This window comes from Fundulus heteroclitus, unplaced genomic scaffold (assembly GCF_011125445.2).
Source record: "Fundulus heteroclitus isolate FHET01 unplaced genomic scaffold, MU-UCD_Fhet_4.1 scaffold_443, whole genome shotgun sequence".
In the NCBI taxonomy this organism is placed as follows: Eukaryota; Metazoa; Chordata; class Actinopteri; order Cyprinodontiformes; family Fundulidae; genus Fundulus; species Fundulus heteroclitus.
This window is the reverse complement of record NW_023396861.1, coordinates 25,821-47,053: the sequence shown is the minus strand read 5'-3', so window position 1 is coordinate 47,053 and position 21,233 is coordinate 25,821. Positions and strand designations below refer to the sequence as shown.

The 21,233-nt window shown below is 41.8% G+C and overlaps 1 protein-coding gene across 1 annotated transcript; it reads left to right on the top strand.

Annotated features, from left to right (window-relative positions):
- Positions 1-1,831: 1,831 nt before the first annotated feature.
- LOC118560535 (ladderlectin-like) lies at positions 1,832-3,765 on the top strand. The gene is made up of 7 exons (XM_036131610.1): positions 1,832-1,864; positions 1,953-2,045; positions 2,129-2,158; positions 2,667-2,770; positions 2,884-3,018; positions 3,103-3,214; positions 3,470-3,765. The coding sequence occupies exons 2-7, from the start codon at positions 1,985-1,987 to the stop codon at positions 3,535-3,537; spliced, it is 510 nt and encodes a 169-aa protein (XP_035987503.1). The 5' UTR covers positions 1,832-1,864; positions 1,953-1,984; the 3' UTR covers positions 3,538-3,765.
- Positions 3,766-21,233: the final 17,468 nt, after the last annotated feature.

Here is a 21,233-nt window from a genome sequence, read left to right as displayed (position 1 = left end):
CTCACAATTCACTTAGACATGAAATAACTGTGTGAGGGGTTTTTGTGCTCAAAAGTCACATAAACCTGAAAATGTTCCCATAAGTGACATAAAAATCAGGTTTGACCAAAATGTTGCTCTAGCTAAAATCTCAATAGATGAATGTTTTCGTGGAAGCTTGGGTCAAAAACTGTTTGATTTTCAGGCTTCTAGAACCTTCGGAAAGGCATGTACCCATTTGTCCCATGCTTGTCAAACGTCCTGGTATTTCACAAAAACACGTATGTGTGTGTGTGTGTGTGTGTGTGTGTGTGTGTGTGTGAAGGAGGGAGGGGGGATTATGGAAAAACAAAAATGGTCCCTCACTAACATTTGGAAAGAAATTACTTGTTTGTAGCCAACATATTACTTCCTGGAAGGACTGTTTTAACGGTGCAGTTAGTTGGGTTTGCATTTTAGTCCCTTTTAATTGGTCCCAGTTGTTTACACTCAAGGGGCTTGTTTAGACTCTGTCATTTTTCCACATGCTCAATTCTTGCCATATTTCATGTCCACACATTGACATTTTCTCCTCCCCAGTTTCACTCTGTACCCAAAACCAATCCATTTCACACCTCTGTACCTAACCCGTTGTTTATCACTTTATTTTCCATGACAGCCATGAATTTTCATGATTTATAATCAAACCTTAAATGCTCAAGTCTAAATTGAAAATCCAACAATATTGTTTTCCTCCGAAAACTTACATTGCCTCCCATTTCCACTGATATTGCTAGTAAATAGCATTTGGGCTGTTGATTGTGAACGTTTTTTTTTTTGCCAGTTCCCAAAGCAGATGAAGAGGGTCAAAACTGATGACAGCAACGCTTGAAGAACCAGGAAGCATCTGTTCTTTACTGACCAATGGATTTTAGCTAGTGGTCTTCATCAGGACAGAAAAGTGTTGGTCAGCACATGAAGTTTCCTGGTACTTTGAGTCTTGCCGGAGGCTTCATTTTACCAGATCTTTGACCCCTGAACAAACAAATATATCTTTATTTGATACTATGCTGGTAGATAATATTCCTCAAACAAATGTCCTTCAGGTAGACTGGATTATAAAAAATTTCCCGCTTGTCAAAGTGGGTACATAAGTCTACAAGGCAGGTATGAATTGATACATTTTGGTAATCTTTATGTATAAAGCCCCTTTCAAGATAAAGATAACAAAGTGCTTCACAAATAAATGGTAAAAAAAATACAAGAAAAAGAATAAACAAAAGCAACTTTAAAAAGCTACATATTTTTAGCTGGCTTTTAGAGGAAACCACTGAGTTTGAAGACCTCAGAGACCAATTAAGGGAGTTCCAGGGTCTTGGAGCCACAGAAGAGAAAGCTCTGTCTCATTTAGTTTTCAATTTGTAAGAGGGGACATCAGCAGGTTTTAATCTCAAGACCAGCTGCTAGCTACAGGAAATCTACTGAGAAGAAAAGAGGAAGTGGAACCGAACGGTTTGGTTCAATGACCTGCTGCCTGGGGTCGGAGAATGAGGAGCGAGAACTTTTGACTCGGCCAAAGAGCTGCGTAGGGTGAAAAGGTTATGAGGTGATAAGGGACACACATTAAGTTCCTCCTCCTATAACAGCATTGCAAAAACCCTTATTGCAGCAACCTTCCCAGCCATGAATGACACAAAATATAATTTCTAGATTTTGGTCTATGCTTAATTACGAAACAAGTTCAGAACCAGATCTGATAAAGAAGGGAAATTCTGTAGAATTGCTTTGTGTCATTTCCCCATTTTGTGGATGATGGCATGTTTAGAAGCTGTATAAGTAGCCTGTGATTCCATGGTGAAGGCAAGTTGTTGCTGGCTGATTCAGGAAACAGATCCTTCTGCATCAGGTTGGCTGATAACATTTCTGCATATCTTTTTCAACATTATGAGATTGAATGTTCTTAACATGTTTGCTTTATTTTTACTTGATTTCAGTTTTCAGATCTGCATCATCTCATCACCTCATCATGAAGCTGCTGGCTGTGTGTGTCCTGGTTTTCTCTGTGATGGCTCAGACCAGAGCTGACCGTGAGCATTTCTTAAGTATTCAGCTATGTAGTAGAAACTAAGACACCCAGAGTCTCACTAACTCCTGTTTTTAATATCCACAGCTATTCCAGATGATGGCTCCCCTGATCCAGGTGAGTGGGTCTGTTTTTTCTCATTGTTTTATTTCCCAGCATGAGGGTTAGGAACCCTAACTAATCCATAATAAATTGGACATTTATGTCTCCTTGTGTCATCAAAACATAAAAAAAAAATTTCTTTAGATAATGAAGTAGACTTCCTAGTCCTTTTAAACTACATGCAAAATATTAATGGGGTTATTCTTTATGATTGTGTGAGCAAACATTTTACCCCTATTATAAGCTTCTAGTTAGCAGTTCAGAATATCACCACCAGCGGTTCTTTGCTTTAATTGAGAGACCATTTAAACAAAACAAATCAGATTGTCTCATTATTGATTGTGACAGACCAGGAATTTAATATTTAAATATACATCTCATGAATATACTGTTATGTTTTTTTTTTTTTATAAATTTGACTTTGTCTCATCTTGATCTTATAACCTGTAATATTAAATAAAGGTAATATAAACTAATGGCAGCTACAACATCTTTAACTGAGACTCTATGTGTTTGGCATCAGAAGTTGTTGTGGTCCATGAATCTTCTTGTCCTACCGGCTGGACTCTGATCAACAATCGCTGCTTTCACTATGTTGCCAGAACCATGACTTGGGCTGGAGCTGAGGTGATTTAAAACAACACTGTCCTTTTATCTTCTTTTAACATCTCTTTTCAAAGTTTCAAAGTTCTTTATTAACACCCAGCTACTAATTCACCTCATCATGTGTTTGTCTGTAGAGACACTGTCTGTCCATGGGAGCAAACCTGGCATCAGTTCATGACACGAGCGAGTACCATCAGGTTCAGTCTGTGATAACTACAGCAACTTACGGGTCTGGAAAAACATGGATTGGAGGCACTAACGCACAGGAGGTATTTTCAGCAGTACAGTTTATGTAATAAGTATTTTGTGAAATACTGAATGAAACGGATCATCTGCTAAATTATTTCTTTCAGCTGGCCATTTGGTTGTGGAGCGATGGACGCCCTTTCATCTACACAAACTGGTGTCATGGACAGCCTGATAATACTGCAGGCAGGCAGCGCTGTTTGTTGATGAACTTTTCAGGTAAAAGAAAATATCCTGTTTTTATAGATGGCAAAGGGACTCATAGGTGATAAGCTGGTTTACTCTGCAGTTAATCTTTTTAGCTACGTTAGACATTTTTACTGGATTAAAGGCCAGAGCTTATACAGACTTTATTAGGGATCACAAGTTTCACTAGATCAACCTTTACCATAATTTCAATACTGTGCAGACCCCTTCAGGGTTTTGTTTCTGTGATGGTGACAGTTTCTTTTTTTTATTCTTTTGCTCTCATAGATGAAAAGTGCTGGGATGATGACACCTGTTCTGTCCATTTTCCTTTTATCTGCGCCAAGAAAGTCTGATGATTCAGATGTTAAAACAGAATCCAGTGGAGGACTGGTGTTGTGTGTTTCTGTTAACCTCATAGATATCCAAAAATCTCTTTTTGATTCAATTTCTCTTTACTGAAATGAGGCCACAAATAAACAGCAGGTGGACTTTTTCTCTTTAATGAAAGAGTATCATTTGAGCAAAACACTTTCCTGTTTTCCTTGGCCTTCCAAAAAATAAACCTTTGATGCATTAAAAAGAAGACTGTGTGTGGTTAGTTCCCCGCCTTGGATTTTTGAATGTTTACCTTTTGTTTGTTTTTTCACCTTTGCACTTAAAATCAAAGTTCAGTCTAACAACACCATTCTCTTTCACATGTACACTCTTCATTTGATTCAAATATGTTTAATATGGCTGTGTTTGAAACATTTACAGTCATATTTTTCACTTACATGGGTAAACAACGCTGACTTGACCTGCGTCTATCAATTCTCAGTGACTGAAAAAAAATCAGGGACTTACATTAAGTTAATCTTTATTGTTTTACCCGTATAAACATACTAAAATAAGGCATAAAATTATTTGAAAGACACCCAGGTTCCTGAAATGATATTTTGGTGACAGAGTTAACAAACATACTGGCCGAAATAATCAAAACTAAAATATTTCAAAGCGTTCATACATAATTAATTGTATGGCCACCCCACTCGCCAGTGTAAATGGTAGTAGCGTCAGTTTAGCGTTTCATCCCATTATACAGAGCCAGCAACACTGCCGCTCTTCTTGACCTTCTAGGGCACTGTAGCTCACCAGCCGCTCCCCCCCTCCGCCGCCCGCCCCCACTCCGTCCCCTGCATAGACATCATATACGTAGACGCGTCATTGGGCGGGTTCTGCCTATGCTGCGATGCGTCAGAGCGTCCGCCATCTTAAATGTGGCAAATCTGCAGTTACTCAGTCACTTAAACATTATCAGAGGGACTTTATTGTCTGAATATACTTTGTATTTGTAGTATTTTTGTTTTTGTAATATTACAAGTTTATTTTCGTATCCCTTTAGCTTCATTCTCCTGAATTTATTCTCCTAAAGAATTAAAATATTTAACATAATCTAACCTGGCCCTATTACACCAGGAGTGAAATAATTCTGCAAACTGTGACTATTCTGGAAATGTTCCTTCTTAATTCTCATAATATGACAATTTTCTCATAACATTACCACTTTTATGTTTGTTATTTTTTTTTTTTACTTTATTGACCTAATTTTACCTCTTTAATACTGCCCCAAAAAGTCTGTTCCTAAAGGTTCACATGTGACACGGTTTTATGAAATAAGATAAGATAAGATAAGCTTTATTGATCTCACAGTGGAGAAATTCACTTGTCCCATCGGCTCAATTGTCAAAAGTCAGAAGAAGGTGTCAAAGTAGGTAAGTAGAATCAGTTAGATACAGTTATCCAGCTATATACAATTCTGATTAGATAATACAAAGCAATTATAGTTCAACTCAAAATGTTAACTGTACTGTTATTGGTCTATATCTTTTTTTTTTCCTTTTTTTTCCCCCAGTGTCCTGTCTAGCAATGTGGCAATAGGAATTGATGTCTAAATGCCAGATAGAGCTCGACAGATTTTGCTTTCACAAGTGGAGCAAACAGCTTCGCCATAGTGTTCCGCTTGATTTATGCTTGTTAATAGCTTTATTGTGATTCCTGCAGAGTAAACATCAAATTATTTAGACACTACAATGGGAGAGTAAAGGAAGAACAAGAAGAGAGAGAGAAAAAAAGAGAAGAGGTGAAAGAAAGAAGAGATAAAAGGGAGAGAACAATAAAATGTCCTCTGTCTGCTCCATCACCAGGAAAAAGAGATGCAAAAAGAACAGCACAACCAACAGACATAAAGTAACTGATACAATCGAGTAACACCTACATGGCATTGCTAAATCATATGTACTATTATTTAAGCTAACATGTGTAAAGTGAGACCTGAAAAAAGAGGGTGAAAGAAAATAAATTACAGGCTTTCTGTATATAAGTGAACACTTAATACCTGGAACCCTGCACCTGTGGGAGTTTGTGAGAGTGCTCTAGTTTAGGTGAAAATTATCCAGAAGGAAGTAGCTCGATAGTGGTTGTGGAGAACCAAAGGCCCGCCTTCCCCGAGCACAGAGGCAGGAGTCAGGGGACCCATAACCCCGGACTCCCAAAGAGGCCCCCAAAGTAGGGCGCCCAAGAGGGGCCGACACAGGACATCCGCAACCCCCCCCCCCCCCCAAGGAAAGAGGAGAGACAACCCCAAGGAAATCCCCCAGCCACCGCAATGCCGACGCCCCCAAGACCCCGGGGACGAGCCCGTGGGCCCTGAGGACCCATGGCCGTGGGCCCTGAGGCCCTAAGGACCCATTACCCCCACCGCAGGGGCCCCGGCCGCCCCCCGGGGGGCCAGGCCCCGCGAAGCAGCCACCGGGAATGGGCCGGCACACACCCGAGAACCCGCCCCAAACTCGAGGCCCACCAACGCGCCAGAGGACCAAAGGCGCCCGCCAGCGCAGCGAGGAGGGCAGGACGTGGTGGGATGGGCTCCGCACCTAGCGGAGACTTGAGATGTTCTTGGGAGAAGGAGTGGACCGGATCCATACCCGGAAAAAAAAAAAAATATTTCACACCATCCCTCCCTAGTGCCCCACTCACCACACACAGATTTACAAAAAAAAAAAAAAAGACGCTGTACACACATTCCAGCATAACACTCATATCCAAAACTCACAAGAGGGGGGTCACCACACTTCAACTATACGACTGCCTGTGCCCGACCTCCGGCCCCGCCCCCGGACCGGACGCCCCCCGGACCAGGCCCCACCAAGAGGAGGGGCCAACACGACCCGTACGGGCCACCCAGCCAGAGCACCCCACACCCCTTAAATTCCTAATAAACCCCCTTCCTCCCCCACCTTACCCTATCCACCCCTGCCCCCTACCCCTCATGGGGGGAGCGGAGGCTTCAGCCCCAGATCCGGTAAGCCGATGATTACCAGCAGCAGCCCCCCGCCAACACCCCGGACACAGTGGCCCACACCTCCTCCAGGTCCCAGACTCCTTGCCGCCATCGGAGAACAGGGGTGTACAAAAGACCCCGATCCAACCTACGCCCACTCAGATGTTGTGTTGTTGCATGTTGTTCTCAAGTGTGTTTAAAACTGGGAGCGTCGAAGGGGGTGCATGGCACAGCCCACCACCCCTCCGGAAGGAAGCTTGTGCCAGCGCACCCCCTCCAAGCAACTACCCAGAACCCTCAATGTCTAAATGTGAGAGGAGGTGAAGGGAGCCGTCCGAGGCGAGGCTCACACAACATAAGCCCCCCCCAGACGTCTTCCCCCCCCCCACCCCACCCCCATATCATGGCCTACATGAATGTGTGTTGTGAAAATGTTTGGAGTGAAAGTGTCTAAAATGCATGATAAAAATTGGGGAGAGGGACGTCACCAGGAAGTGGCAACCCCCAGTAACGCCCCCTCCCCAAGGACCCACATGTGTGGCGGTATAATGGAGCAGGCAGAGGGAGGAGTCTGGGGATGGGGAGCAAAGGGCTGGGGAGCCAACCCAGGGAGCCAGCTCCCTTACTGACTCCAATAGGCACCCCCGCTCCCCGAAAGCCCCACCCAGAAAAGGTGGCCCCGCCAGCGGCACCACTGTTATTGGTCTATATCTATGCACATTAGATCATTAGTAACATTAAAAATCACACAATAACCCAAAATATATCAATAGGTGTTTATTTAAATCTTCCTGGTAATTTTCTATAGGCAGCTTTACTACAACCGTAGAATAAAATCCTGAAAATATGGCCTTTAGCTTCAGTGTACCACCCCAAGAATTTAAGTGGCCCCATCTGGCCACCCCTATGAAAAATTTCTGGAGGCGCCACTGTGTTGATGGCCAACTTCTTATAGAGTAACTGTTGTTTTTTCCAGCAAAATGATCATCCAAAATACATCAAAATGATTCAGAAAGTTTGGAATGGCCGCATCAATGACCTTAATGACAATTTATAGATAATGCTTCGACACTTTTCTGACAATAGTTGTCCTTTATCCAGTTAGAACTATACCAGGTCCTTGTTCGTAGCAACAAGGACCTGGAGTGTGTTCATAGCGACACACTCCATGTGTGAGATTTTAATCCATGCTTTTATTACAACTCATTCAGTAGCGCATGTTACAGAAGCCTTAACAAAACTTCAGTGGTTCAACTACTGTCATGTTTTTGGATGAACCCGAACATAACCACAGACAGAGTTCAGTTTAGAGAGCATTTATTGAGATGATGAATGGTGGAGGGTGATGACCAGAGTCCAGACAAGGCTGGAGCAGGAGGCAGTTAATGGCTGGAGCTGGTAAGAAGGATGGAGCCGGAGCACGGAGGTAGCAAGAAAAGCAGCATGGCAGGGTAAAGACTTGGAGCCAAAACCACAGCAGGATTAGGAGCACGACTGAGTGAATACTTGCAGAACACAGAGACAAAGGGAATTCAGGCTGGCAAGGAAAAGGTAAGGCGAGCAGAAGTTAACAGTAGCAAACAGAACGAACGGACAGGGAAGAGCAAACTGAAGGGAGCTTAAATAGGGAGGTTGACAGGTGTGCTGAATGCTAGCTGATTAGTAGCTGATTACTGAACTGTGGGACTAGAGCTATATGGAGAGTGAAAAGTGTCCTGAATATGTGCATGGTGCAGCAGACAAAGCTGCACCATGCACATATTCAGCTGCTGCAAAATGTGGCTGCTTGTCTTTTAACTGTTACAGAAAACAAGAGCACGTTTCTCGAGTTTTAGCAACAAATCATTGGCTAACGGTTGGCTTACAAAATTATGTTAAAAATAAAACAGCACACACTCACACTTGAGGCCAATTTAGAAAGAACAAATAACCTCACAGTCATGTTTTTGGACTGTGGTAGGAAGCCAGACTCAGACATTTCCTGTTCAAACATAGTTTCTTTACCAGGTACCGACACTGAATAAACTGAACAAGGTCGTAGGCCTATGCTGCTAAGGTATTTTTATCATGATGACCTATTAAACTTGGCTGAGTAGATCTGTGGTGCAGACACTATGACTTTAGTTCCATTTTACACAAAGTCAGAATTATTTTCAGCCAGATCTACGTATCTAACGCGCTGATGAGACTAATTTTGTCTCATCAGTTAAAAGCCACACATTTAAACACACAGGCTGGAACGGTCCTCCTCAGTTTCCGTGTTTAGACAGTTATAAAAGTCACACAAAAATAAAATAGAAACACAAAGTTGCTGCTGGGCAAGGCAAGGCAAATTTATTTATATAGCACAATTCAGTACAAAGACAATGGAAAGTGCTTTACATGATTAAAATATAGCAAAATAAAACAGAATAAAAGCAAGTAGGAATTAAATGTAGATAAAAAATAGAACAAAAAAGTGTTGATTCAGTTAACTAGAACAGTTGAAAGCAGTCCTAAACAAATGTGTTTTTAATCTTGCTTTAAAGAAACTAAGGCTTTCCGCACCTTTACAGTTTTCTGGAAGTTTGTTCCAGATCAGTGGAGCATAGGAACTAAATGCTGCTTCTCCATTTTTGGTTCTGGTTCTAGGTATGCAGAGTAGGCTGGAGCCAGAAGACCTGAGTGGTCTGGATGGTTGATAGACTGATAACAAGTCTGTGATGTATTTAGGTGCTAAGCCATTCAGGGATTTATAGACTAACAGAAGGATTTTAAAGTCTATATTCTGAGATACAGGGAGCCAGTGTAAGGACTTTAGACTTTTGCTGCTGCAGCTGAAAGTTAACAGGCATCTGCATATGTTTCTTCACTAATGCCAGCTTTGAGAAAGCATTGTTTTACTTGGAAAAAGTCAGACATATTGTGGGCAAGAAGCTGAAAGGATTAAGAAAAGAAGAGCTGAAACAAAATGTTAAACTTAATTAACCTGACTCCGCCAGATAGATTTGCTCCGCATATCCATCTGGAAACTTTCCGTTGAAGTAATTTTGGGAAGGGGCGAAAATACTGGTTAGCTGATTGGCCTATATTGGTGATAGACGGGCCAAATGAACCAATCAGATTCGTCGTCACTCTGTTACGAGCGACGACGAAAACACAACCACAAGCCAAGCTACTCTTGCTGCTGCAGGTAAAGGCTCGTTAGCTCAGCAAAGAAATACTCTGTAATTCCGATAAAACTTGCTCGATAGCCACGCTAACGCTAGTTTCATCGGCTGAAGCCGCCATGTTCTTTAGACTGAACTGACGCGCTTCCCGTTGCGTCACACCTCAACCCGCCTCAAAGCCAACGCTGATTGGACGTTCGTTTGGTGAACGGCTCCAAATTTTCTTTAACGGAGAGTAGCCAGACTGATCTGCGAGTGAAACCTTGAAAGCTCGCGAGATCAGGATGGTCTCACGAGGCTAAAACTTACTGTGGTTTTCTAATGAATGTTTTCTTTTTTACTCTGTCAGGGTCAATGGTTTTCATGGCAACCACTGAGCAATATTCATCTGAACAGGAGTCAACCTTTGCTTTAATTGCCTTTAAAAAGAAAAGTTAAATTAATTTGAATCCAATTCTATTTTATTTATATAGCAGCAATTCATGATACACGTCATCTCAAGGCTTTTTCCAAAGTGAATTCCACCAAATCCTCTAGGTTGGTCAGAAAGTTTCCTCTCTAAGGAAACCCAGCAGGTTGCATCAAGTCTCACCAAGCAGCACCTGAAAGAGCGTAGAGCCACAGTGGACAGTCGTCTGCATTGTTGATGGCTTTGCAGCAATCCCTCATACTGAGCATGCATGCAGCGACAGTGGAGAGGAAAACTCCCCTTTAACAGGGAGGAAAACCTCCAGCAGAACCAGGCTCAGTGGGAACGCTCATCTGCCTTGACCCACTGGGGGTTAGAGAAGACAGAGCAGAGACACAGAAAGCAGAGAAGCACACATTGACCTAGGAGTACTTTCTATGTTAGATGGTAATTGTCAGGATTCTGTAGGTTGTGCTGTTTGCACGGCCCGTGCTCTGCTAATTTTCATCCACACGTGGCTGTAGTTGACAAGTGGGCATGGTTCGCACCTCCTGCTGGTTTGGGCAGCTCTGGCTGGAGCTTAAAACGAGCACTCAGTCAGCTGTAGGACGCCAGAGTGTTAACCTGTTATGTTCGTTGTGTCTTGGATTACTCACCTGTTGGGACTCCGTGCTCTGAAGACTGGTTCCTGAATCCCTGCCCCTCAGAATCTGCTCTGGTGTTCACCCTCGAGATTCTGTGGTGTTACCAAGCCGGACAAGGAACCCCATTCCCTGGATTCACTCTGGTTCCTTCAGCTGCTCCTCGTACCTGTCTCCACTGGGGTGCTGCTCAGGCTCCCCGCCTACGTTCCATCTAAATGCTCACCCGTCACTCAGCCACCTTCTCCATCGGGAAGCGGAGAGCTGCAGAATCCGTTCTTCCACTAGTAGTAACAAACTGCTAGTTTATCCATGTGTCCAGTTAGCTTAGCGGCGAGGTTAGTGGTTAGCTTCGGTGTTAGCCCTTCATTGTAGCTCTGCTGCTCTCACCGTATACTTTAACATGGCTAAGAATTGTGGGAAGTGAACCACATTCATGTTTATGAGAAGAAGAAGACTGCCTCTGTAGAAAGGAATAAGACCAGAGTGGATCTGGGAGATTTTTTTTTTTTTTACATGTGATTCCCCCTGAGGAGCTAAAGAACAGGTAAGACGGTCTTGTACATGTGCAGTTATTGAAAAAAGGAACTTGGGGAAACTTCCGGAAAAATGCTGACCTTAGCTTTAAAGGTAGAGTGGATGTTTTTTCTGTAAATGTAGGTAAGAAACGCCCAAGTCCTTTTTTGAAAACAATCTCCCAAATACACTCTGGTCTCATTTCTTTCTTCTGAGGGCTTCCTCTTCTTCTCTTTAACACGACAGTTTGCTTCTTGTGACTCTCAGACATTTTCAAAGTATACGATGAGAGCAGCGAAGCTACAATGAACGGCTAACACTGAAGCTAACTGGATACATAAACACTAGAAATGCGCATGTGCAACCAGCAAGCAAAAACTAGCTTAATGGCTAGCTCGACGGTCTGATGGGTTACACGTGCAGCAGCTCCAATTGCTAAGAGTTGCTGCACCTGGGAGGAGCACTATTTATACCTGCTCTCCCAGTGGTTAACTGCCAGATTATTGAGAGCCATTGTGTGTGTAAACCATCCAGAGTTCCTTGATTGCCTGCATTTTATTGACTTGTCTCGTTCCTGTGGATTTTTCCTCCCTATCTTTCTCCTGCCAGATTCTCCTGTGTCTTCTGATTCTGGACATTGAAAACCCTGAACTATCTCTCAACCAAGTCCCCCTGTCTCTGATGCTGTTAGATATTTTTTTTCAGAACCCTAGCTTCTGAAAACCTTAGAGACTTTTATTCAGTGCTCACATCTTTACACTGAGGTGCTCTTTGCCACTACCCTTGTTCTCTCCCCCACAGTGGTTTCTGAGTGGTGTCCAGTCAGCTCCTGTTCCAGCAACACCAGTTCATTAAATAAACCTTTTAAACACATTTATGTCAGATGAATTATCGGGTCTCCAGATTCTTGTGCATTACAATACAATGCGTTTTGAGACTTGTTTTCCAAAGTGCAAAATCCATCTGACTGAATCACCATACAGATAAAACAACTATAGAGGACAGGGAGGAGCTATTTTGAGAATTGAAGAACAGACGAAAACAGTTCACATCATTATTAGCATAGACTTTTCCATCTCAGGAACAGCACCAAGACTTCAACCACGTCTTTGAATTAAAAGACCTTTACTTGTAAAACAGACGGTATCTATCTAACATTACATTGAAGTCAGTACATGTCTGCCTCCTGCTTTGTCAACATCAGTGATAACCCAGACAGGAAGAGGAAGTTCAGAGCTGCATAGGACCCTGGTGATACTGAGTACCTGTCAGTCAGTATTTAGCATCAGTCATGGAGGTCACAGCTCGCTGCATCCAAATATGTAAGTTTTATCATTTTGTCATATTTGTGCATTATGTGTTTGGATTGACAGTGATAATCATGATTCTGCAGTGATGATCGAGTTTCTCTTGCTGTCAACATTACCTGGCCAGAGTTGCACTTTTCAGAAGAACGGTGGGTTTGAATTTTTTTAATGTTTTTATTTTCTTAACAGTATTAAATTACTCTACATGAATAGTTGGAAGTATTTTATATTTCTACAGAGAAAAACCCAGGTCAAAGCAGTAGTAATTTAGAAATAGAGTAATCCAAACTGCTTCACTAGCTGCTGATAAAATAGGATTGCATTACTGTTGTTGTTTTTAAATATGCAGATTGCTGTCTGTATTGTACTTCATTAATGTATTCATATTATCTTCTACCATCTCAGATTATCCAATTATCTCTCCTGACAAACATCAGTTTTTTGAGTACGAGTCTTTCCTTATAAGCTGTGTGGGGGACAAAGACATGAATGCATGGAGAGTGATGAGAAAACTTCATGAAATGAGTTCAACAAATAAATCAGAGGACTGCAGCATCCCAGTATATCTTTTTATTTAGTTTACTTCAAACATAACACATACAATATGTTCAAAATATATAAACAGACACATATAAAATGAACAGATATAAATAATATTTATACTTGATATCTTGAAGTCATGTTTGGACTGGAACAAGGCTGCAGGAATTTATATTGTGAAAAAATATCTAATTTCTGTTTTTGCTACAAAACTTATTTTTAATGCACCCAGAAGTGGAGAGTATTAAGGCATGGGTGTGTTTCAAACACATCCAAAGACTGCAAAATCACTTTGTCAAACATTTTCAGAGACTTCTGTTTGTGATGTATTATATAAATGCATTTAATTGTGTATTCAATAATTTATTCAACATTGGTTCAATACTTATTCATCACCCAAGTGAATCATTGTAGTCAACTTTGTAAACATAATATTAATGCATAGAATATGAGATTCCAACAATTTAAAATGTCATAACATGTGTCTATTTGCTGAGCAAGTGCTTTTGCTTTAATGAACAAGGTCTAGTTAACTCCCTGACTATAGTAATTAGTACAGGGGGCATATGTATAAATGCAGCATGTTCTCAGGCTGGAATCAATGGGATATGAATTTGTACCACTTGATCAAAAGGTTTAAAGGAGCAATAAGCATCATTTCATAAATTTAGATACTAAGAACCAAAAAGTAGTTTTGTGAAGAACTAAAGTTATCTTTTTAGATGTACTAAACATCATGCACTATCTCTCTGTATTGTTCCCCAATTTCGTTTACATAGCCGGGCTGGCCGTGCCTGGGCATACGTGCACTTGAACAGCAGCCACTCAGGATTACCCTCTCCCTGCCAATAAAAGGTCATCGCCAGGCACAAAATGGTGGAGAGCACACCCAACAAATCAAAACGTACTCTTTCTAGCAGCATTATAAAGTTATGAGTTACTTCCTTCTTTACTAAGCATGTTCCTCTGAAAGGTGATGCTGTTCTGCTGTGTATTTACCCTTTGCGAACAGGCTCATACGAGCTGATGTGGGTGCCGCGTGCTGGAGCGAGCTAGAGAAAGGCGTGGCTTATTTTGGTCTACAGACAGTGCTCAAGCTCCACCTAGTAATGAAAAATCACTTATTCCTCCTTTAAGTAAAAACGTATAAAACCTACAACAGTGAAATAGGTTTGATAACATCTGCACCTGTTGTTTTATGCTTGTCCTTTTACCATTTCTCTGTGCATTTCAGCCTCATAATGCAAATGAGGAGGGGGCGGTCTTAAAGGGAACACTGCTCCCTATCGGTTGGCGAGCATCAGCCTTCCATAGCCTGAATCTACAAATTGCTGCCATCATGGCTGCCACTACCGTCCAGCTCTCCCTAACAGAAACAGCCCCAGTACTGGGAACACACATAGGGCACGAGCGGCAAATCCAGTCGGCACCATCTCATTTCAAGCCATCTAGTCGTGGAAATAGAGATAATAAAAAGCGAAAGAAGAGTTGCTATCCCATCTTTACTTCAGTTAGTTCTTGCAACAGAAAACTGCCTTTTATGGTCCTCCCGTGGTGTCACAGGCAATGTGATTGTTTGAGCACTGCTTGCCTAATATGGGGATGATCATGTCGGTTTAAACTTAAATTCATAAAAACAGCCTGACAGTCCAGGTCCATTGGCCAGCCCTGTTCGTTACATAACAGGGTTTGCAACAGAGGGCTGCTCCATTCACTTGCAGCAGTAGAGCCAAGCGCAGAGTTGTGGTTGTGTGTGATCTCATTTATAAAACTTCTCACTCACTACTCGTCATACATTGATGATTGGTCAGGTTCCCTCAGAATCACAAGTTGTCGAACAGGGAACACAGCCTACATTTTTAACATTTAAGCAAAACAACTGTTTACATCTATTTTAGACATTTCTAGTGAGAAGTATGCATATTATTTTCATAGTCTTCATTGAGGGAAGGTAGACGATCTTTTATTCAGTAGTCTAGCTGAGCATTTTAATTTGTTCTGTCTCAGAAGGATGGGAGGAAGTGACGTTTCTGACTGTGTGACTGTGTTTACATGCTGTGTTTACATTCATTTCAAAGACATTTTTAGCAAGATGTTTATTATTTTCAGACTCATCGTTCAGGGAAGGTAGACAATGTTTTCATCTTTCATGCCATGGCCCCCAATGCCCGGTCACACTAAATACTAGTATATCGAAAGGCAACTAGACTTTTTTCTTGTTTCATGATAAGGTTTCTCCTCTTCAAAGATTATTAAATAGATTTTCGTATTTTCTATTGTCACTGAAAAAGTAAACAGAATCTACCACCAGTCATTGCTGTCTTACTGAGCTAATTTGTCTCTAAACTGTGTTTTTTATGTTCACACGCAGGAAATCCTGAGTTGCCTCGTCCTCTCGATGGAAACGTTGTGCTTTCTATAATGGTCACCAGCGTCTCACTCTTCTTAGTGATGATTTTCTGTCTGTGGAGAAACAACCAAGGTCAGACATTACTTGCTTTTACCTTGTCTGTTGTTGACGTAGTAGAAATATGAAGACGTAGAAATATGAAAGGAATATGAAAACTGTCCATGTTAAGCCTGAAGAAATCCAACATCTTATTGCAAGCTGTAACTAAATGTAGTCCAAATCAAGATTGAAATCAAGCAAAACTTATTTAGTAAGATTAAATGAAATGCAGTGTTATTGTGATTAGTATTTTGTCTTTAAATCTCCTTGTGCAGCTAATCTACATATTAAGTATTTTTCTAACCAATGACTGATATTTTTCAGGTGATCTCAAGAGGGGGCACTCTTCTGTATACTCTACTGTGGTTGTATGCAGACCAGTTGGCCAGGGTTCGGACTCATAAAGGCTGCAAAGACTAAAGAGCCACCTTTTCACCTTTTCTAAAAAAGATGTGTCTCACCTGTGAACTAGATCATTTAGGACCAAATCTCCCAAACACTGCCCGAGAAACAAACTTTCTGTACAAAGTTCTCTAATATTTTACAGTCAATGAAGGATATGGTAAATGGTAAATGGACTGAACTTATATAGCGCTTTTCCAGTCATGTTGACCACCCAAAGCGCTGTACACTATAGCCACATTCACCCAGTCGCTCTCACTAACGCACACACATTTATACACCGAGACGCAGCTCGGTAGGCAACTTGGGGTTAAGTGCCTTGCCCAGGGGCACATCGACATGTGGCAGGGGGAAGCTGGAATCGAACCCACAACCCTCAGATTGCCAGACGACTACTCAACCCACCAAGCCACAGTCGCCACAGTGTTTATATATAGCAGAAGAAACTGACAACAATTTTTAAGCAATGACCATCTTTAAGCTAGTTTAAATGTTTTGATTTGCTCCATGACATCTGTATTCCTCTAAATAAATAATAGTAATAAATAACTTACAGGAGGTGAGATTGCTTGATTGGCAGTATTTGTAGTCTATGTGTCCCTTAAACATAGTTTATGACTGAATGCACTTTTAACATACAAACTTTGTACAAATAGTAAATTACTGATGGGTTTTAAAGTCAATATTAATGTTAATAAATAAAATACCTCCTTCCCCTTGGCAATATCTTCCGCAAATTTAACATCCACTTCCACTGCTATGCCGATAACACCCAGCTCTACCTTACCACGAAACCGTCATTCTCTCTTCCGCCCACCTCCCTCACAGATTGCATCTGTGAAATAAAAGCCTGGTTCACTCACAACTTCCTTCAATTAAACAGTAGTAAAACTGAGGTTCTCCTCATCGGCACCAAATCAACTCTTTCCAAATCCGACAGTTTCCCACTTGTTATTGACAGTTCCTCTATCTCCCCCTCCCCCCAGGTTAAGAGTTTGGGTGTCATCCTCGATAGCACCCTATCTTTTCAATCCCATATCAATAACATTACCCGGTCTGCCTATTTCCACTTAAGAAACTTCAACCGCTTCCATCCCTCCCTTACCCCACGCACTGCTGCCATACTTGTGCACAGCCTCATCACCTCCGGACTGGATTACTGCAACTCTCTCCTCTTTGGCCTTCCTCAAAAATCACTCCATAAACTACAACTGGTCCAGAACTCAGCTGCTCGCATTATAACAAGAACTCCCTCTATCCACCACATCACTCAGGTCCTCTGACAGCTCCACTAGCTCCCTGTGCAGTTCCGCATTCAATACAAAATTTTCATGATGACATTCAAGACTCTTCATCACCTTGTCCCCCCATATCTGTCAGGCCTCCTGCATGTTCCCACCCCCTACCATGCTCTTAGATCCTCATCTGCTTTACACCTGTCTGTCCCTTCCGCCTGTCTCACCACCATGGGGAACAGAGCATTCAGCCGCTCTGCCCCCCGCCTCTGGAACTCTCTACCACCCCTACTTAGAAACACAGACTCACTTCTCCATTTTAAATCACAACTCAAAACTCATCTATTTAAGACTATTCTCTTTAATATCAATTTCCCTGTCCCAGCCTTTATATTTTTTAAATATTTTTTGTTTTGACTTTGTTTCTGACATTGTGTTTTTTATCCTTTTGTATGATGACCTTGAGTGTCCAGAAAGTTGCCTTTTAAATAAAATGTATTATTATTATTATTATTATTATTATTATTATTATTATTATTATTATTATTATTATTAAAAGATAACTACAACAACAAAATTTTCAAATGGTTGTGGTTAAGGGCTATCATTCTTGATTATCACTAGCAATTGGCTTAATAATTGACAATTATTAACCTTATTTAACCCGGAAGATGGGCGTCTAGAACATTAATAACCTTAAATTACAATTGCAATTGGACTTTTTGATCATTAGTCAATAACCACAAGCAAATTAAAAAGTTAATTTGGTTGTTAACTTAAAACAAAGATCCGATCACTGTTTTATAATAAACACAGACTACCACGATTAGCTAGTTAAAATATAAGGAACCAACAACTTCCTGTTACAGCAATTATTCTGTTCAACAACACTCATTGAACACACTAACTAGTGAATAAAAACAAAAATATAGAAAACAAGTAAAAATGAAGGTCAGCAAAATAGATTAATTGTGGAGGTAGCAACGTTTAGTTAATTTCACAGTAAATTAAGTCCTACTTCATGCAACATTGAATAATTAATAATCAAATAGCAACACTTGTGATGTAAACAACATTTAAAAGGGGTCTGGCCTATAACTTTGAGGTAGTGTAATGGCTAGCCCACACTAGGCCTATAAGCTTAAAATGGTGGGCACCTCAGAAAAATGAGCTAGCCCCTATCAATGGTTAGTCCATGCAACATTTAGCTTAAAAAACAGCCGAAAAAACAAACATTTAGCTTAAAAAATTCTGGCTCGGGGCTTCAAGATGGAAGGTGGACAACGATGACCAGCCTGTTAGCCACATTTTGCTTCACAGTAGCTTCTAACTATGGGTCTCAAGGTGGCAGCGACTTAGCCAATAAGCTAACTCACTAGCCACTATTAGCAACAACCCTCCGGATGGGAGGGCTCAACTCTGACAATGGCTACTGGCTAACACAATGAGCTTCAACAAAAAACGCAGGTAACTCAAAGACGGACAAAGAAGCGGACAGAAAAGGACAGAGAAGAGGGAGGGGTAATCCTAAACAGAAACAAAGCACAAATTACAACTTTTCACATAAATTCAGTCACACAGTAGAGATATTGAACAATATTCAACAAACTAGCGATTGGAGTCAACTTGAGCATTAAACTCTACTTCTACATAAACATTTGCCCAGGTGCTTAATCAATCAACTAGAAGACGCGGGACTTCCCAGTCTTCTCCTTAGGATTTAGGTTTAAAAATCTATATTTATAAATAAAAAAACAACAGAGCGATGCTGTACTTTGGTTCTACAAAGTGGTTCAACCACGGTCCCACCACGTGTTAAAACAAGCAGACTTCAGCTGATATGTCTCCTCAGTACAACGCCTCTTCCTCTGAACATATGTTACATTTTTCTGTAACCAAGAGTCTTATATGTAACTAAATTAAAAAGATTAACTTTAGGTTTGCCATAAAATTGGAAGCCAAAGCAGGTTGAGTACTTCAGATTTCAAACCTCGTACAAACTTTGTACGAGGAGCTGAACAATCAAACATGAAGTTGTGGTTGCACCGACAGCTGAGGTGCATCATTCAGCCTTTGGTCAGAATGGAGATCACAAAGCTGGGTGTTTTTGTTGGTAAGTAATAAAGATTGTTAAGAACTGATCTAATAAATTTTCAGATTTGTCAGTATAAATGTGTACAAATGCATACTTTTTGCAAGCTTCTGAGGGTCCTTCACAGCAGATCCCAGTTCTTTTAGAAGGAATTTGCCACAGTGAGCAGCAATCTTCAGGGAAACCTGACTGAGTAGACAACAGAGGGTAATCTCTCAGTGTCATAAATCACACAGAAGACCTACAACTCAACAACAACATAAACAGTTTTATTGAAGCAGAATGAATAAATCAGTTAGAATATGGCTTGTCAGTTTAAAACTCTGTGGAAAGAGGGAACAGGGTGGCGACTCAGATGACTTGGTCACGAAAGGAACTTGAAATGTTAACTTCCACTAACCTACAATGCTTTTCCAGCAAACGGAGCAGCAACTGCAGTGACATAAGAGTAGCTGGACGATTCACAGTGCAGACACTCAGTCCAGACTCATAGGGCGTGTTGGGCTGGGGAGAAATTGAGCTCTCCTCTTCAGTCTGTGAGACTTGGCACCAGGGGCAAGACAGACACTAATAATTATTTCAAACTGGTCTGTTATCCAGCACACAAAAGTGAGGTCAGTCTTTTGGGAATTTGTTCCAGATAAGTGGAGTATAAGAACTAAATGCCGCTTCTCCATGTTTGGTTCTGGCTCTGTGTATGCAGAGTAGATTTGAGCCAGAAGACCAGAGTGGTCTGGAGGGTTGATACACAGATAAGGCTGTGATGTATTTAGCAGTGGCGGCTGGCCAGTAGGGGGCGTTCGGGCGCCGCCCCCTTTAAATTGTTTAGATAATAAATGATTTCTGAACTGCAAAGTACATAGAAATGTATTTATTCATACTGTGTGTCCAATAGACATGTTAGAATTTATTAAAATAGTAAATAATTCTATGTAATTGCTCACATTGTGCACACTTCCTTTCCTGTGTGCAGGGCGCCGTTCTAATGAGAATGAATGTAGGCGCATCAACTTTGTCAGGATGCAGCTTGTAGGCTGCATGCTGAGCTTCTCTCCCTCTCTCTCTTTCCTGCGCAGCCTAATTGGTTTCACCTGACAGGCTGCAATTAACCTCCAACTGCTTCCACCTGGTTCCACCCTTATTTAAACTCACCTCTTTCTGCTCTCGTCGCTGGTCCGTAGTGTTCACTCCTGCTCAGTCTCAGCCAGTATTCGGTCTCAGCTCAGTTTTTGTTGCAGTCAGCCTGAAGAACGTTGCTTCTACTTGGTTTCTGTTCAAGTCACTTCTCTCCGACTCTGCTCAGCTCTGCTCCATCGGAAGTTCTCAAGTTCTGCAACTCAGATCCACGCTCTCAAGTTCTGCAGCTCAGTTCCACGCTCTCAGGTTCTGCAACTCAGTTCCACGCTCTCAAGTTCTGCAGCTCAGTTCCACGCTCTCAGGTTCTGCAACTCAGTTCCACGCTCTCAAGCTCTGCAACTCAGTTCCACGCTCTCATGTTCTGCAACTCAGTTCCACGCTCTCAAGTTCTGCAACTCAGTTCCACGCTCTCAAGTTCTGCAACTCAGTTCCACGCTCTCCGGTTCCGCAGCTGTTCCACGGTCTCAAGTCCTCCGCTCCAGAGTTTCCTCCCGGTCAGTCTCCCCGCGCTTCTCCTGTCAGCCAGCTTCTGCACCCTTCATCTCCGTCCATAAAGACTCTGGTTCCTCTCGTCATTAACCCTCCATTCTGTACAATAAAACTCACTTCAAGAACTAGCTCTGTGTGTGCGTGCTGTGTCCGGGTTCATCCAAAGACAAATCATGACAATTACGGACCGGCCAAAAGGGATGAACCCGAGCAAGCACAGAGCTTGGTGTAGAAGCTGGCAGGATCTGCTCCGTCTCTGCTCGGGGACTTCATGGATTCCCCGCTTCCTGTTCGTCCCGCCCGGGTCGCCGTTTGGCGACGCCCTGCCTCTGCCTGTGTTTCCGGGATCGCTCCCAGCGAGGCC

Bases quoted from the DNA above. Each gene is read 5' to 3' on its own strand.
- LOC118560535 (XM_036131610.1), top strand. From the start codon at position 1,985: ATGAAGCTGCTGGCTGTGTGTGTCCTGGTTTTCTCTGTGATGGCTCAG. The intron at 2,159-2,666 runs GTGAGTGGGTCT...GTTTGGCATCAG, and splicing joins TGATGGCTCCCCTGATCCAG to AAGTTGTTGTGGTCCATGAA. The intron at 3,215-3,469 runs GTAAAAGAAAAT...TTGCTCTCATAG, and splicing joins TTTGTTGATGAACTTTTCAG to ATGAAAAGTGCTGGGATGAT.